This window comes from Chiloscyllium plagiosum, unplaced genomic scaffold, assembly GCF_037043375.1.
Source record: "Chiloscyllium plagiosum isolate Xiang-an unplaced genomic scaffold, Cpla_swu_hap1 HiC_scaffold_5, whole genome shotgun sequence".
Taxonomy (NCBI): Eukaryota; Metazoa; Chordata; class Chondrichthyes; order Orectolobiformes; family Hemiscylliidae; genus Chiloscyllium; species Chiloscyllium plagiosum.
In genome coordinates, this window is record NW_028270143.1 from 30,226,532 (window position 1) to 30,244,239 (window position 17,708).

The 17,708-nt window shown below is 38.3% G+C and overlaps 1 protein-coding gene across 1 annotated transcript in view; it reads right to left on the bottom strand.

The window, feature by feature from the left end:
• klhl7 (kelch-like family member 7) overlaps positions 1-17,708 on the bottom strand; it is a 46,883-nt gene that overhangs the window by 24,322 nt on the left and 4,853 nt on the right. Inside the window, exons 2-9 of the mRNA XM_043689754.2 lie at positions 14,656-14,758; positions 14,455-14,548; positions 12,289-12,413; positions 8,343-8,518; positions 7,785-7,959; positions 6,842-6,984; positions 6,105-6,345; positions 3,950-4,151 (exon numbers count right to left, since the gene is read on the bottom strand). Of these exons, the coding sequence (XP_043545689.1) occupies positions 3,950-4,151; positions 6,105-6,345; positions 6,842-6,984; positions 7,785-7,959; positions 8,343-8,518; positions 12,289-12,413; positions 14,455-14,548; positions 14,656-14,758 (1,259 nt within the window). The remainder of the gene's footprint in view (positions 1-3,949; positions 4,152-6,104; positions 6,346-6,841; positions 6,985-7,784; positions 7,960-8,342; positions 8,519-12,288; positions 12,414-14,454; positions 14,549-14,655; positions 14,759-17,708) is intronic.

Sequence of the window (17,708 nt, forward strand, 5' to 3'; positions counted from 1 at the left end):
GCTATTCAATAAAATCATGGCTCATCTGATTTGAACCTCAACTCCACATTCCTATATATCCCTGATAATTTTTCACTGCCTTGGTAATCAAGATTCTACATGAATTCTCTTTTCAGGAAGGGAATTTCAAAAACTCTCAACACTCAAAGGAGGTTTCCTCTATGCAGTCTTAAATGGGCAACCTCCTATTTCTAGCTTCTCCCAGAAGAGGGATCACCCATTCCACATCCACTCAGTCAAATGTACTCCAAATCTTAAACAAAATCAAATTTCCTGATTACTTATTGTGCTTGCAGATTCACATTCCGTGATTCGTGCACTGGAGACACAGATTCCTCTGTATTTCAGAACTCTGCCTCCTCTCATCATTTCGATAATATGCTTCATTTTTGATTTTTGTTGCCAAAAACATTTTCCTGTGCTTTCCCCACAATGTATTCCATTTGTCAGATCCTGCTCACTCATACCCTATTTATATCTTTTTGTAGGCTTATGTCCTCTTAACAACTTACTTTCCTATTTATCTTTGTGTCATCAGCAAAGTTAGCTACCATTCCTGAGGTTCCCTTCATCCTAATAATTTATATACGTAAAGAGTTGAAGCCCTAGCACTGAATCCTGTGGCATACTACCTGTGACAACCTGTGAGTCTGAAAAGGACCTATTTATTCCTACTTTCTGCTACGTTGTACTTTTAGCCAGCCAATCTTCTATCCATACCAATATGTTATCCCCTACACCTTGAGCTTTTGTTTTCTGCAATAACCTTTGATGTGGCACCTTATTAAATGGAAATCAAATTATATGAAATGCACTGCCTGAGAGTTATATCTGCCTTCAATATACTAAGGCATGCAAAAGAAAATTGGATAATTATCCTAAAGAGAAAAAAAATTTGTAAGGCTTCACAGAAAACAAAGGCAATGGGATTTGGCAAGTCATGCTGCAAACACACTGACATCAAATTGCCTGTTTCCTCGATGTTACTTTTCTATCATTCTATAGACTCAAGAGATAATAGAGACAAAGAATTTGTTCAACCTTTATTGTAATAAAACATCAGAATGGATTTCACAGGGACATTCCAGAAACAAATAAGACACCAAGCTATTAAGGCAATGCTACTAGGCGGAATGGGACGTTGGGAGATCTGCATGCAGTAGTTGGAAATTTCAAAGGTTAGGACGTATTCAGCTGAAGCCATTGCCACTATTGGTGGAGCAATTAAAACAGTTCATCCCCAAGATTCCAGAATTGGTTGAGCGTAGAAATCTCAGAAGGACTGTGAGGCTGACAATGTCAATGACAGAGATGGGAAGTAATGAGGACATGGAAGGGTTTTAAAAAAAGGTTGAGAATTCAACAATCAATACCGTGCTTGCATATGATCCTATGAGATCAGTGAGCAATGGGTGCCAGGTGAGTATTCATGCCATTGGTGACAGAGCTTTGAAAGTTTAGAGAATGAATGAGGGTTCCAGCAGCACATGTACTGAGACACAGGTTTAGTCAGATGATGTTACAGGTATGAAAATAGGTGGTGATCTTCGTGACGGCACAAATACATGGAAGAAGCTCAGCTAGACATCAAATATAATTTCGCGATAGGGTCTGTTCTATACTGTATGACTCTTCGGCCAGCTCATCCATGCCAACCAGGTTTCCTAAACTGAACCAGTCCCATTTTGAACAGACTGGCTTAGTCTCAAGAGGAGGAATATTGAAGGAACAGAATTTGGAGTTGAGACAGAAAATATTTGTTGTGGTTCTGTTCGCCGAGCTGGAAGTTTTTGTTGCAAACGTTTCGTCCCCTGGCTAGGTGACATCATCAGTGCTTGGGAGCCTCCTGCGAAGCGCTTCTTTGATGTTTCCCCCGGTGTTTATAGTGGTCTGTCCCTGCCGCTTCCGGTTGTCAGTTTCAGCTGTCCGCTGTAGTGGTTGGTATATTGGGTCCAGGTCAATGTGTTTGTTGATGGAGTTTGTGGATGAATGCCATGCCTCTGGGAATTCCCTGGCTGTTCTCTGTCTGGCTTGCCTATGATAGTGTTGTCCCAGTCGAATTCATGTTGCTTGTTGTCTGCGTGTGTGGCTACTAAGGATAGCTGGTCGTGTCGTTTTGTGGCTAGTTGATGTTCATGTATGCGGATTGTTAGCTGTCTTCCTGTTTCTCCTATATAGTGTTTAGTGCAGTCCTTGCATGGTATTTTGTACACTACATTCGTCTTGCTCATGTTGGGTATCGGGTCCTTCGTTCTGGTGAGTTGTTGTCTGAGCGTGGCTGTTGGTTTGTGTGCAGTTATGAGTCCTAGGGGTCGCAGTAGTCTGGCAGTCAGTTCAGAGATGCTCCTGATGTATGGTAGTGTGGCTAGTCCTTTTGGTTGTGGTATGTCCTCGTTCCATGGTCTTTCTCTTAGGCATCTGCTGAAGAAGTTGCGCGGGTATCCGTTTTTGGCGAATACCTTGTATAGGTGTTCCTCTTCTTTTTGCAGAGTATACAGGAAAGCCACACACACAGACCAAGTCCTAAACTATAAAAGTAACCACCCCAACACACACAAACGAAGCTGCATCAGGACACTATTCAAAAGGGCCACAACACACTGCAGTACACCAGAACTGCAAAAAGAAGAAGAGGAGCACCTATACAAGGTATTCGCCAAAAACGGATACCCGCGCAACTTCATCAGCAGATGCCTAAGAGAAAGACCACGGAACGAGGACATACCACAACCAAAAGGACTAGCCACACTACCATACATCAGGAGCATCTCGGAACTGACTGCCAGACTACTGCGACCCCTAGGACTCATAACGGCACACAAACCAACAGCCACGCTCAGACAACAACTCACCAGAACGAAGGACCCGATACCCAACATGAGCAAGACGAATGTAGTGTACAAAATACCATGCAAGGAATGCACAAAACACTATATAGGACAAACAGGAAGACAGCTAACAATCCGCATACATGAACATCAACTAGCCACAAAACGACATGACCAGCTATCCTTAGTAGCCACACACGCAGACAACAAGCAACATGAATTCGACTGGGACAACACTACTATCATAGGGCAAGCCAGACAGAGAACAGCCAGGGAATTCCTAGAGGCATGGCATTCATCCACAAACTCCATCAACAAACACATTGACCTGGACCCAATATACCAACCACTACAGCGGACAGCTGAAACTGACAACCGGAAGTGGCAGGGACAGACCACTATAAACACCGGAGGAAACATCAAAGAAGCGCTTCGCAGGAGGCTCCCAAGCACTGATGATGTCGCCTAGCCAGGGGACAAAACCTTTGCAACAAAAACTTCCAGCTCGGCGAACAGAACCACAACAACTTGCACCCGAGCTACAAATCTTCGCACAAACTTTGAACAGAAAATATTTAATTGGTGAAAATGTCTGGTCATCCAATACTGGATGTCAGATAAGAATAATGTTAATTTAGCAAGAGTGGAGCAATCAAGAGTGATGGTGGTGAGGTGCTGCTGGGTAGCCTCAGAATACATATTAAGAGTAACATTGTACTTTTAGATGTTGCCTCCAGGGGGGTGATGTGTGGATGAGAAACAGGAGGAAGGCCAAAGATAGATCGGTGTGCAACACTGACAAGTAAAAGGTGTTGGAGCAGAAAGAGAATTAATTCCAGGTGATACTCTAGTTGTGATTAGATAGATAAGAATAGAATTAGGCAAACACAATTTTATGCCAAAACAAGAAGTGCAGAGGGAATGGAGGAGAATGTTATGGTTGACCATACCAAAGGCTGCAGACAGGCTGCGAAGGACTATTATTATTTCAAATCTGAAAGATGTGAATTCAAAATTAAGAGGGGGGGAATTAGTTTTGAAAGACATAAATATGGCTGTCTCAGAAACCACAATTTTGGAAAAGCACATTATTTGTAGATTCCAAAATTACTGGCACTTACGATTCAGTTGCTGGATTGTATACTTCACAGGAATTTAGAACTCTTCCAGATACATTGTTGCCTAAACTTCCCCCACAAACATAGATGAGTCCTTTAGCCTCCACCATACCATGGCTACATCGGGGTGTCAACATACTGGGTTTGGTATGCCAATTTTCTGTTCTGGTATCGTAGCACTCAAACAGATATAAGGCAGAGTTTCCTACAGGAGGAAAGATAAATAATGAAAATGGCTAGTACTAATCAACTAGAAGTGTGGTACGTTTTTATCTTATGTGCAGGCAATTTATTTTGCCAGTGTGACAATGCTATATTATACATCAATTAATTCAACTTAAATCCCAAAACAGACAAAAAGTACTCCTACCCAGAATGGAATAAAGAAATGTTTTCTGCTCAAGTTAGTGCTTTCACAACTTCAGGCTACAGCAGAGCTGGCAAATGTCTGCTGCAGCTTTCTTGCTTTTGACTTGCAGTAGAGAGGTAATGGCAAAAAATAATAATTTGAGAGACAGAATTGTCATATATGTCTAAGAACCCACATTTAATGAGTATGTCCTATGGATCCATTAATTACAACACTCAGCAGGACACTTCACAAGAATATCAATTTAATATTTATACAACATGAAAAAAGTGGTGATTGAAAAATTGACTAATTGATTGAGGCATGGAGAATACAACAATTGGGGTGACACGGTGGCTCAGTGGCTAGCACTGCTGCCTCACAGCACCAGGGTCCCCGGTTCGATTCCAGCCTCAAGCGACTATCTGTGTGGAGTTTGCACATTCTCCCCGTGTCTGCGTGGGTTTCCTCCGGTTTCCTCCCACAGTCCAAAGATGAGCAGGTCAGGTGAATTGGCCATGCTAAATTGTCCATAGTTGTCAGCAGCATTAGTCGGGGGTGGGGGTTACTCTTCGGACGGTCAGTGTGGACTTGTTGGGCTGTATATTAACATTCAGTTGGGTGCGTAGTATAGTGTACTTGTGTGCATTGGAAGATTCCAATGCACACAAGTACACTATACTACGCACCCAACTGAATGTTAAATTGGTTGTCAGCCTAATTTTTCACACACTTAGCCATTTGATAGCACATTTCTCAGTGCAATTCCCTGACCAATCAGATTCAACCTGCCCAATTTAAAAAAGATTGGTAATTCACAAACAAACAAACAGCATTAATGGCTACATTTTCCACAACAATACAAATGCCAAGTAAATTTGACAACCAATTAGTACTCTCCTCTTATGCAGCATAAATGTTTGTTGTCCCCTTGAGTTGATATTCTTGCAAAACACCCTGATGAGTGCAAGACTAAAACTTCAACAAAATGTTTTTTTCTACCAAATTTCAAATGGTAAAACTATCTGATTATATATTTGCCATATCACGTTTACAATGAAAATTTTATCAGGAAAAAGACAAATCAAGCAAAATCTTCAGAAACCATTAATATTTATTCATGGTCAAAACATATAAAATGTTCTTGATGACTAATGAATAAAGCCAAGGGTATCTTGTACCACTATACTTGACAGATCACAGGGTAACAAATAGAAATTCAGGGTTGTTCTGTAGTAGCTGATCTCAGTTACTGCAACACATGAGAATAGAAGTAATACAACTGAATAATATTCCTAAATAAATGCTGGGATTTGTTTTGCATAAGTTATCAATTTACAGGCAATTCTGAAACAACGCTGACTTTATATTCTGTAGGCAGCAATAGTGGAGAATAACAGAAGTACCTTGTTAGCTTTATGAATGGCTCAGGGTCACAATAATGAAATAGATACAATAAAATTACATTATGCTCATTATACAGAGCATTTCCCAATTAAAAGGACAGTGTAGTTTTAAACAAAAATATTTTAAAATCGAACACTCAAACATAGGCTTTCCTAGAGGGTCAGCATGTATTGCTCATCTTAATTGCCCTTGAAGGTGATCATGGACCTTCTTGAATCTCCTTTAAGTGAAGGAACTGTGAGTTAAGTCCAAGGTAGGCCAGTTTACGTATTGAGCTGGTGTGTTTCCATGCACCTGCTGGGCTTGTCTTTCTAGGTGGAAGATGTCCTAGATTTAGGAACAGATTGCAAAGAAGCATTGTTGATTTGCTGCAGTGTGTCACTGAATTAACAGTTAACTCACCTACTTCAGAGCCACCAGATGTGTAAATCTTGCCTTCTGCAGCACATGCTGCAAGACTGTCTCGAGGTGTTGGAGGACCAAGCTTAGAATACCAGCTATCCTTAACCACATTGTAGCAGTCCATCCGTTTGATGGGGAAAAGCTGTGAACCACCCAATATGTACACAACATTGTCCCAGAAGACACACGCTGCATCTCGACGTTTCTCAAATGGACAACGAATATCCATCCAAGTATAATCCTGTGCAAAGAGTTATATCATTTAAGGAAACTATCTCCCAATTAATGGAATTTGACCAACTGGAGTAGTGCAAAACATAGCAAGAGCTAATTCATCTCACTTAAATTTGGCACATTACACTGAACGTTTCAGGTGGTATTAGAGTAATGGTAATATTTCCCAAAGATGAAAGGAAATTCAATTTATATCAGATTCTTGGCAAAACGATATCAAAAGTTAAAATACTTAGAACTAATCTTGAGGTAGCATTACACCCACATTTAAACATTTTCAAAGTGATCTGGAACAACTATGTTATTTTAAAAATGAACAAGATGATATAACCCACACGAAATATGTTTTTTCTCCAAAACAGCAAGATACAAACAACCCCTTCATTGCTATACCACAAAAGGCAGTACAAGGCGAACCCCGTATCCATGGAATCGTTTTCTGTGGTTTCAGTTACACCATCCTTCTCTCTCCCTCCCCCCCCCCGCCACCCCCAGACGTTTACCTTAGGATTAAAGTATCGACAGGATTGTGGCTGAGATCCACCGAACAATGCAATACGATAATCATGTTTCTTTTGTCGTGGTCGTGTACTTTCTCCCAACTCTTCTCTGTCCTCTGGAGACAGAAGATGATAGCGCATACCACCTTGATAGCGAAATTGTCCAGAATGAAAAAGAGTACCCAAAATATTCTGGGCGTTCAGGTAAATAAAAGTAGTGTGTTTCAAAATCCATTTGGAATGTCACTCCCTGAAAAGGTCAAGGTGGCCTGAAAGATTTTCTCGATTGCCACACAATGTGCTTTCCCTCTAAGATCAAAGGCTCACTTCAATGAAAATTTTCAAGACTATCACCTTACCCCTTAAGTGATACTTAGTTAAAATCTATAGCCAGATTTTATTTAGATTACTGGGTTGAGATTGCCTGAATTCACCCAAAACCAAGTTATTGAAGACAAAATCATTTCCTGGGACAAAATGACAGTGATTTAGCTCATGTAACACCAGTTTTCAAATAAATATGTTTGATTCAAGTGAAATATATTAATGTGTTACATTACATTCTGGTCACAATAAATATGCAATTACCACCCTTGGATCAACATATTATTCCTATTATATCCAACAATAATTTACTATTCTGTCGCATTATTGTGTATGATTTCATTATGCCTTGGCTGCATTTATTATGTAGATATACTAAAATAACTTATCTTTATCCTGATCAAAGCATAGTAAATACTCATTTAAAAAGGTCATTATGAAATATGTCAAAAAACAGACTTAAGTAAATTTTAAATTTAATTATTTGAAAAAAAAAGTCCTAACTTTAGTGTTCTCATCTATACAGTAATAAAATCCACTTAGTTGAGAACAAAGTTTAAAGTAATCATATATTTTTCCACTCAAACTAAGAAAGGAATGATTTGGCAAAACTGATACTTACTAATAACCATTTTAAGACACTCTGGATTATCCTGTATGAGTGATTCTGCTTGGACAGTTTTACTCAAGAAATTCTTAGAGATTAATGGAAACCTGACTTTAGCCAGAATATCAACCATGTACTGCTGTCGATTGAGTTCATCATATTTTAACCACCTGACTGCTGCATCATAAACCTACAATGGAACAGAAATAAAACAACACAAATAAATCAAATTTGAAGAAAACATATATACATTGAACATGTATATCAAAGATGAGAAACTATAAAATTTATCAAATTAATATTTAATTCAGCTTTCTCTCTACCTCTAAAATAAATAATAAGACATTAAGATGTTACAGAGAAAGCATTTTTATTTTCTAAGCGATTTTGTATTCAGCTGGAAATAACATTAATAAATAGGTCTTCTCCCCATCTAATCCAACCTCAAACTCAATACTAATACATAATCACTGTTGTTGTCTGTCATAGTAACGACATTTGATTTTAAATGCTTAGCAAGTTTACTTGAATAATGAGGGCTTCTGAAAGGAATTTGAATATGGCTGTTAGTACCTGGTCTTCTGCTCTAACTGTCAGTGCATCTTGTTTCAGCAGATGAGTTACTCTTTTAACATCAAGTTGTAAAAATTCATCAGTTTTGTAAACTTCAGTGAAATGCTGATGAATGAATGCATCTGCAGAAGTCTTGAGCTCTGGACAGTCAAGGCATTCTGCCAACACACTTATTCCTGTAAACAAAAACATGATCACACAGAGTAGGTGATGGAAGTTGGAGGGATGAACTGATTCCTTTGCTAGTCCCACTCTTCTACTGGTCATAGCATAACAAAGTTTGTACTTACAAGGGCAATGATATTGCCAATTATATAGGTACCAGATTGAATTTAGTTCACTATCAGAAACAGGTCAGTCAAATAATAGCTAGTTCATTACAAAAAGAAAACTTAGAGCAAAAAGGTTTATAGTGTGCAAATAAATCTCTCTTCTATTCCTGTACCTATAATCATTGAGGGAATATGGATAACATTCCAAAGAACACAAATACCAAATGCATTCAGGATAGATCCAATAGATTTCTCAGGACATTCCCAGACAATAGAGACGTGCGTCATCATATTGCTTCAAAACTGTACAAGCAATTCAGATTCTTCACTCAAAAACTAGGTTCAGAACTCCCTCAAAAGCCACTCTAAAATGGACCTCCTCAAACTCTGCACAAGTCTAAGTAATTTACTCCCCTTCCTGGGTCTGCATTCCTCTAGACTTAGGGAACTGCACTACACAGCCTACCTGTGGTCAAGATTTCAGTTTATCCGTAGATAGATAGCTTCACCAAACTAATACTGCCTTTGGTTTTTCATAGTCTAATTCTATACAGCTGCACAAAAAAAAAATACAATACAAGGGCTTCCTCAATCCCCCTTCTCCTCCACTCAACTGTACTAAACTAATAATGGCTCACAGGTTTCTCCTCCCAGGACTCATCCTAACGGCTAGGAGTCTGCTAACAGCACTTAGGTTGCTTAAAGCCACTATTTACTTAGGACCCTTTCAGCTCTGACTAATTCTGACTATTTAGTAACTCACGAACTAGCCCTGCCTTTATTTCGAGGCAAAATGTAATTTTGCAACAAGAACACATTGATTCCTGGAGTGTTACAATATTCAGTGATTGCTGGTTGACACGTACAAATGGTATATGTCCTCTATTCCTGATGAAGGGCTTTTGCCCGAAATGTCGATTTTCCTGTTCCTCAGATGCTGTCTGACCTGCTGTGCTTTTCCAGCACCACTCTAATTTAGATATGTACAAATGGTGACAAAAGGATAAAAAAAAACAAATTTCATCACTCCATAACAGGAAAATACTTCGCCAATAACAGATCCTCAAAATCTCTTTTTCAATTATTTAAAAATTTTTCCTCCAAAAGGTTCAATGCCGCTGGTTCAATTATTTTCTGCAGCATTGGATTACATGCACCAACACACCTCCATATAAGAGAAAATCATTCCAAACACTAAACCTTTTCAGCAACTACTTTAAATGTCGACTCCTTGTTGACTAATCAGGAGAAAATGACCAAAGAAAACAGTGTTTTGTTATCATGGAAAGAAAATTCTTCATAACTTTAAAAACTTCTACAGCATTTCTTCATACTCTGGTTCCATAGAAATAATCCCATCTCTCAAATCTCTTCTGTAGCGTGGATATTGCAGCTGCTCCTGAGTTGCAGGCCTTCTCATATAACTCTTATGATTTTCACATTTCAGATTCATAACACTTTTATTTTGAATCATTTTGGAACTCTTGTAGTTTACACACAGTGGTTCGTGTGTGGAATGAACTGCCAGAGAAAGTGATTGATGCAGGTTCAGTTACAATATTTAAAAGACATTTGGAGAAGTTCATAAATAGGAAAATTTGAAGGGATATGAACCAAGTGCAGGCAAGTGGGATTAGTTTAGTTTGGGAACATGGTTGGCGTGGACTCGATGGACTGAAGGCTCTGTTTGCATGCTCTATAACTGACTCTTTTCATAGTTTCATGCTATCATTTTTAGTGCTCTACAGTTTATAACCTGTGGTTTAAATTTCCTGTGATGGAACATCAAAAACCGCACACAGTTCTCTAATTTTGGCTTTAAAATATCTTGTACAAATAGCTAATTCATTAAACATTAAAATAATTAAAATTCCTCCGAGAAGATAAATGGCCTAGTCCTATTCCAGTCATGAATGACAATCACAGCCTAATTTAGCATTGCAAAAATGATATGCTTAAATAGATTCATTTTCTTAATTCTGAGAGACCAGGTGTGGTGATGGAGCAAAGGGGTTTAGGCATGCATCTACATAAAGCCCTAGAAGCTAGTGCACAGTTTGAAAATTAGCCAATAGATTGTTGGCTTTTATCTCATGTGGGCTAGAATACAAAAGTGAAGAAGGGATGCCTCAGCTGTACATAGCTTTGGTTAGACCCATGTGGACTAGGAAATCATAGTTTAAGAAATCAATGCTCTGAAAAAATATATTGACTTTGGAAGATAACTTCAGAATCAACACAATACCAGTGCCTGAATGGGTTGACTTATGTGCGTAGGTTGCACAAACTAGGGTTATATTCCTCTTAATTTTGATAAGCAAAGTGTAGTCTAATCAAGTTGTTAACGAAAGGATTCCAAGAGGGAGACACATCTTATTTTCTCTGGTTTGCAGAATCCAAAACAAAAGGGCTTTTTTTTAAAAAAAAAAGAAACAGCAGCTATGCCATTAGTAAAATTAGGTTTTCCACAGAAAGACAATGGATACTTGGCTTTTTAAAAAACTCAAGACTTTTTTTTTTAAGAAAGATGGGTATCAAAGGTAAATAATACGGAGATACAGATCAGCCATGATCTAAATGAATGGCGCAACAGGTTCAAGGGCTGAAGGACTTTCTGCTGATCCAATTTATTGGATTAAACACTGGGTGGCAACTTTGGCCTCCTACCAGTTATGTCATTTTGAGATCTACTGGGGTTTACAACTGGAGCTATGAATATATATATGAATATGCATCAATTGCACAAATTTCAGAGAAGCCTTAAAGCATTATAAACCTACTCAGAACCAACTAATCTACACCTTTGCTTAGAAATCAAACCCTAAGTGTCATTCACATATTCTAGCAGGAACAATCAGAAGTGCAGCCTCTAGCCAATCTTCCAATCTCTAATCTAATGGTGCTCAGGGCAAATGAACAGCCTGGTCGAAAGGTTCTTGCAGCACAGTAGTAGTGTCCTTATCTCAGAGCCAGGAGGTTGAAGTTCAAATCCCACCTAGCCTGGAGATGTGTCAAAGCATGTCCGAACAGGTTGATTAAAATAACTGCAAACTAGTTGAGTAATTCATTACAATCCAATATTTAATCCAATGGAAAAGAAAAGGAAACTGTCAACAAAGGATGACACTGCAGAAAATGATTTGGAAGTGATTTTCCTAAATGAAGGTTACCAAGGTCTGTATGTACAGCATCATTTGTCTTTACTCCTTGGTTTTAATTAGCTACCATAGAATAGAATCCATACAGTGTGGAAACAGGCCATTTGGACCAACAAGTCCACACTGACCCTCTGAAAAATATTCCACCCAGACTCATTCCCCCACCCTATTACTTTACATTATTCCTGACTAACACATCTAACCTCCATATCCCTGAACACTATGGGTAATTTAGCATGGCCAATTCATCTAACCTGTATGTCTTTGGACTGTGGGAGGGAACCAGAGCACCCGGAGGAAATCCACGCAGACGCAGGGAGAATGTGCAAACTCCACACAGTCTCCCGAGCCTTGAAGCTAATCCGGGTCCCTGGCGCTGTGAGGCAGTAGGGCTAACCACTGAGTCACCAAGACAATATAGGATAAATACATAGGACAAGCCTGTGAAATGAAAATAGTATCACTGTTACACAGTAGTTCCCTATTAATAAGGCTTTGCATAGATTAATTACATACCAAGACAATTTGAAGCATCAATTTGCTCTTTGAGGAATTCAACACACATTTTCTTCACTGGTTCAATCTGATACTGGTTTGCTGCATCCAAGAGAGATTGAACATTATTGCTGTTAACAGAGATCCTGCAAATACACATATGAAATAATTGGAAACTATAAATGCAGTTTCTTTGATTCAAGCTTTTTATATTAAGTTTCTGTATTTCTTTCAGTAACAGCTTTGTTGGCATTCAAAATGCAATTTGATTGGGATTTAAAAATGAACATTGTGCAAGGTTACAGAAAGAAGGCAGGAGAACGGCACCAAATGAAATAAACATTTGGAGAGCTGGTGTAAACATGATGGCCCGATGGCTTCATTCTGCATTGTAATAAATTTATAACTGTTATCATTCCAAACGGTGAGCTATATACTCACCATCCTTTTCAATGGAAGGTTGCGACAGACCAATTTTTGGACGAAATCAAACATTGATGAATTTTCAAGAGAACAGCTGAACTGAAAGTGTAGTATCAGTGATCACTAACTCCTATCCCCAATATCCCACTTTAAATCGATGAAAGAATAGAATAACAAAAAAAGAGAAAGTAACCAGACAGTGTCAGATTTCCCCAAACAGAAGGCATGGCTTTCACTATTATACAGTCACAGGTCCACCTGTCCTCACCAACCAGACATCCTATACTGATCTAGTCCCATTTGCCAGCACTTGGCCCATAACCCTCTCGACCCTTCCTATTCTTGCAAATCATATTCATGTCTTTTAAATGTTGTAATTGTAACTGCCTCCACCACCTCCTCTGGCAGCTCATTCCATTCTACCAACAGGTAAAAAAAAATGTTCTCTCTCATAGAATAATCTATGACGCTACATGAGTTCCCCAAAATTTCTGCTTATACTTACAACATTTAAACCACAAATTACCACATGGAAACCTCAAAGATGGCATAGTAGCAAGACCCAGTCACCTGCAACAAGATTTACAAGGGCCAAATTGAGCTCATACAGCAAAACTGTCATATCTCGCACAAGCTTCGCTACTCCATACTAAATCTTTACTATAGAAGCTTGTATGCTACCATTCTGAATATTCTGTTCACTAAAGACTTACCAACAAGTTCAATGAACTCACTCCAAAGCCATATAGCAACAGCAGTTGTAAGACACAAACTCCTTGAAAGAGTTGTGTGCCTGGAACTGGCAAAAGTACAAAACAATGCAAGGTGTCTTCCTGGTGGCTCATTCTGCATTACTATCCTCCATGAACACACACTGCTTGCAAGAGGAGAAAGTAGAACAATAACTCATTCAATACAGACAAGTACAAATAGGACTATTAGTTGGCAGAAAACCTTCCAGATTCTCAATTCACATGAACTCAAGGCTAGGAATCCTACAATGAGTAAGTCACCTCCTCACTATCCAAAATCAGACCATTATCTACAAAGCACAAGTCAGGAGTGTGATGGAATACTCTCCACTTGTCTAGATGGGGACAACTCCAGCAACACTCAAGAAGCCTAACACCATCCAGCACAAACTGGACAACTTGTTTCACATCACTTCCTCAAAGTTCCTCAAATATTCACTCCCTCCACTACTAACAATCAATAACAGTAGCGCAAGCCATTTACAAATACACTACAGAAATTAAATAATGCTTCTTAGGCAGCACCTTTCAAACCCACAATTACAACCACCCAGACGGATAAGGGCAGCGAATAAATGGGAACACCAGCATCAACAGGTTTCTCTCCAGGCTACTCACTACCTGACATGGAAATAAATTGATGTTCCTTCACTGTCACTGGGTCAAAATCCTGGAATTCTCTTTCTCATAAGACTGTGGGTGTACTTACAACTAAAGGACTGCAGCAGTTCAAGAAAGTAGCTCACCACTACCTTCTCAAGGGAACCTAGGATGTGCAATAAATTCCGGCAGAGCCAGTGAAACCCACAATCCCTGAATGAATAAAAGAAAGGAATTTTATTCTACCATTCCACTGCATTACATTTAACTGTAAATCAGATTTTCAGGTTGATTAACAAAGAGCTGTGGAAAAGTTTGTTTAGTTTCCCCAAGTTGAAAACTTAAAGGAAAAGATCACAACAATTAAAAGGTTAACTTAAAAAAAGATACTAAAGGAAACATATACACTCACCTTGCAGTATATGCAAACTCGACCAACAGTTCAATTATGTCAGGTTCAGCATCTTTGAGTTCCACTTCATAAGATTTTGATTCAAGCATATTTGCTACCAGGGAGAGAGCAAACCATTAATAATGAATAAATTATAGTTCAGCATGAGGTGTTTTAATAATCATCTAAAACTGTAAAAGTAACTGGCAAAAAGAAACTTACTGGTAAACATTAGATTGAAAAAGTGGCTGGCAGCTGCAAGCACTACTCGATGTGCTGGAATTTTTCGATCCGATACCACCAGAAGGACATCACACAAAAGCTTCTGAATAGGAAGCACAGAAATTAGTTCAACATGATAATGGAAAGAAGGAAAAAATAATTCAATACAAAAAGGAGGAAGTTGATTTGTTCAACCAGTCCATTTGGTGTTTATCTTTTATCAATGCTATGATCCTAGCGATTAGCAGTACTGGACAAGCCAGATCCCAGATCTGGTTTCATTGATCATGTTTAATTTTTGCAGTGGGTTACCTCACTGAGCCTACCCACACAAGGCTGTCAATGTTCCTTTAAAAATGAGGGAAAAAAGAGAGTTAATTACACAAAATATTTTTAAAAATCAAAGCTGTATACCTGACAGTTTAGAAACATCTTAACATAAACAGCAAAACAATGTTTCAAACTGTCGCCCAACAACATCCTTTCATAATAATGAATCAAAGAATTGTTGACACTGGAAATATGAAGTTAAATAGAAAATACTGGCAAAACTCAGCAGATCCAGCAGCATCTGTGGGAAGAAAGCAGAATTTATGTTTTAAATCCAGTGATTCTTTATCAGAGTTCAATTAACTCTGCTTTCCACACACAGATGCTGCCTGACCTGCTGAGTTTCACCAACAATTTCTGTTTTTGTTTCAGATATTCTTTCAATCCCAAAGAAGTATCACTCCCATCTTAACTCTTTAATAACTTACTTTGAGAATGTGTATAGGGTATAAGTAGACATGGAAAGAGTTAAGTTCTGAGTTTTGTGAAACAAAAGGTTCAGTTGAGCATGACTTAGATCTGATTAGAACTTATAGTTAATAATGGGACGCTGGAAGCAAGGGTAATGGGTTAACAAGGTTGAATTGCAGTCATTATGTAGAGCTATTTAACAATATTGGAAGCATTCAGTATGTAAGGTCAGTTTAACAAGGTTAAAAGTATTCATTATGTGAAACCAGTTAAGGTTAAGAACACTTTGTGTAACAACAGATGGCTTAGCCTTTGCTATTGACACTCACTGATTGTAATAGTCACCCAATCAATATGTATGTTGCCTTATCTGGATGCACCTTCCTGTAAAATAACTACGTAATTCATTAAGAAACTGCTCTTCCAGAAAACCGGGGACTCATGTCCCTGTACACATGGGTTATCGTTTTCTCTCCCTCCAGGGCCCAGAATAAAGATGAAGGAGGTAAAACTATACTGTGTCTCTGAACGTTTTCCTTCCACTGAGAGAAGAAAACGGGATGACAACTCAACTGACTTGGAACGTTTTACAACTTCTTTCCTATTCTGATGGCTAAAGCTTTTTTTCAGTTCTATCAACTTGAAAACTTCTATAGAAGCCCTCAGTTTAGAAACTTCACAAAATAAAAACCATTCTACAAGGCTGACTGTTCTCCTCCACTGGTAACCTAACTCTTTGCTCGGAGGAAACTGTTCTTATGAACTAAAGTTCAAGCTGAACTAGTTGCCTCTGCTCCATTTTTTCTGTCTGATGTTAATTGAGCAGTACAAACAAACAAAGTTAATTGACATCACAGGTATCTTGAGAGGCAATTAACTGAAACATACTTTTCAAACAATGTACTTATGTCATTGTTCCAAATGACATTCTGATCTCTCGAAAAAAAAAGTCATCTTCACAAAACTGAAATCAAAATTCACCTGCCTCTATTTAAAAATGAATCAAATTCCCAATTTATAACAATGTAAACCTTTATCAAGGTAATCACATGCCTAAACTAGTTTCCACCTGCTCTTATATTACCTTATCCTCTTTTAAAGGGGAGAGGTAAAGTATGAAAATTACGTATTAATATCATGTATTTAGAGTTTGGGGATTTTGGGCAGTGGCACTGAGTTTGGTCTAATTTTATGAATAGGTCTGATATTAATAAAAAAAGGTTTAACTTGTCAGTCTTTTGGAGTCATGATTTTAAACTGGAGAACAAGTGGCATACCTCATAATACTGAGAAATTATTTGAACAATGAGACTTGTATGATCAAAGCATAACCATTGAAAGGCATTAGATTAATTCTTGGATTCTTTTAAATCAAAATTCAATTTTTCTCCGGGCAAAAACCCTTTGGACTGGAAAGCTTCTGGAGCAGTTTTCAGAAGACCTGGCTGGGACCAGATGAAAGAACACGGGAGAAAGGAAAGGAGGTAATTCAGAATAGTTAGGAAATAGCATACGTCAGCATAAGGGTTTCAATTTGAAAATTCCAGACGGGAAATGTTTGGTTAGAACTGTGAAGGGGTTACTGGAAGCTAAAAAAAAATTTAAGACCAGTTGTGTAGGTAGTCAAGGAAAATTCTCAAGACTAGGAATTAAAAGAAATACAAGTCAAACTTATTGATATGCTAGAGAAGGAACCTCTCTAGAATTTGATTACTCCAAAGTGATGTTGCTGGGATAGATGAGATTTTAATTTGCCAGACGTTTGAAAATTTTCAAATTGTGTTAAAATAAATTGCTTGGTTTGTTTTATATAATCTTTATTTAGTATATGATTTGTTTTGCTATTAAAGCAAAATCTGGGGCATGTTGCACTTGGATGTCAGTGAAAATGTGTGTTAAAATTAAAATCAATAAAATGCGATTTATCAAGCAGATTTCAATCTTGTATCTGACTTGTTTGGTAGTTACTTCAGCTAGGATGATAAAGGTCACACACAGTTATTGTATTTTACATATCATACAAATATTTGCACAGCAGTACATCTTCAGAGTGCTGCCTTTTTTCCTCAATTAGGTCTTTGCATCAGCTAGTCTCAACTAATACCTCAAGTTTACTTTGGTATTGTCATAGGCTGCATATATTACATCAGGCACTGGTGGTGTTAACACAGCAGTACAGCAACATGAAAGCAACGTTTTAAAACATTTCATTCACAGGAATGTGAACTAGGCCAGCAATTATGTGAGTGGCAGTGTTATGGACTAGGCCAGACCACTCAAAACATTCTTAAGCAAGCAGCCCAGACCATAAC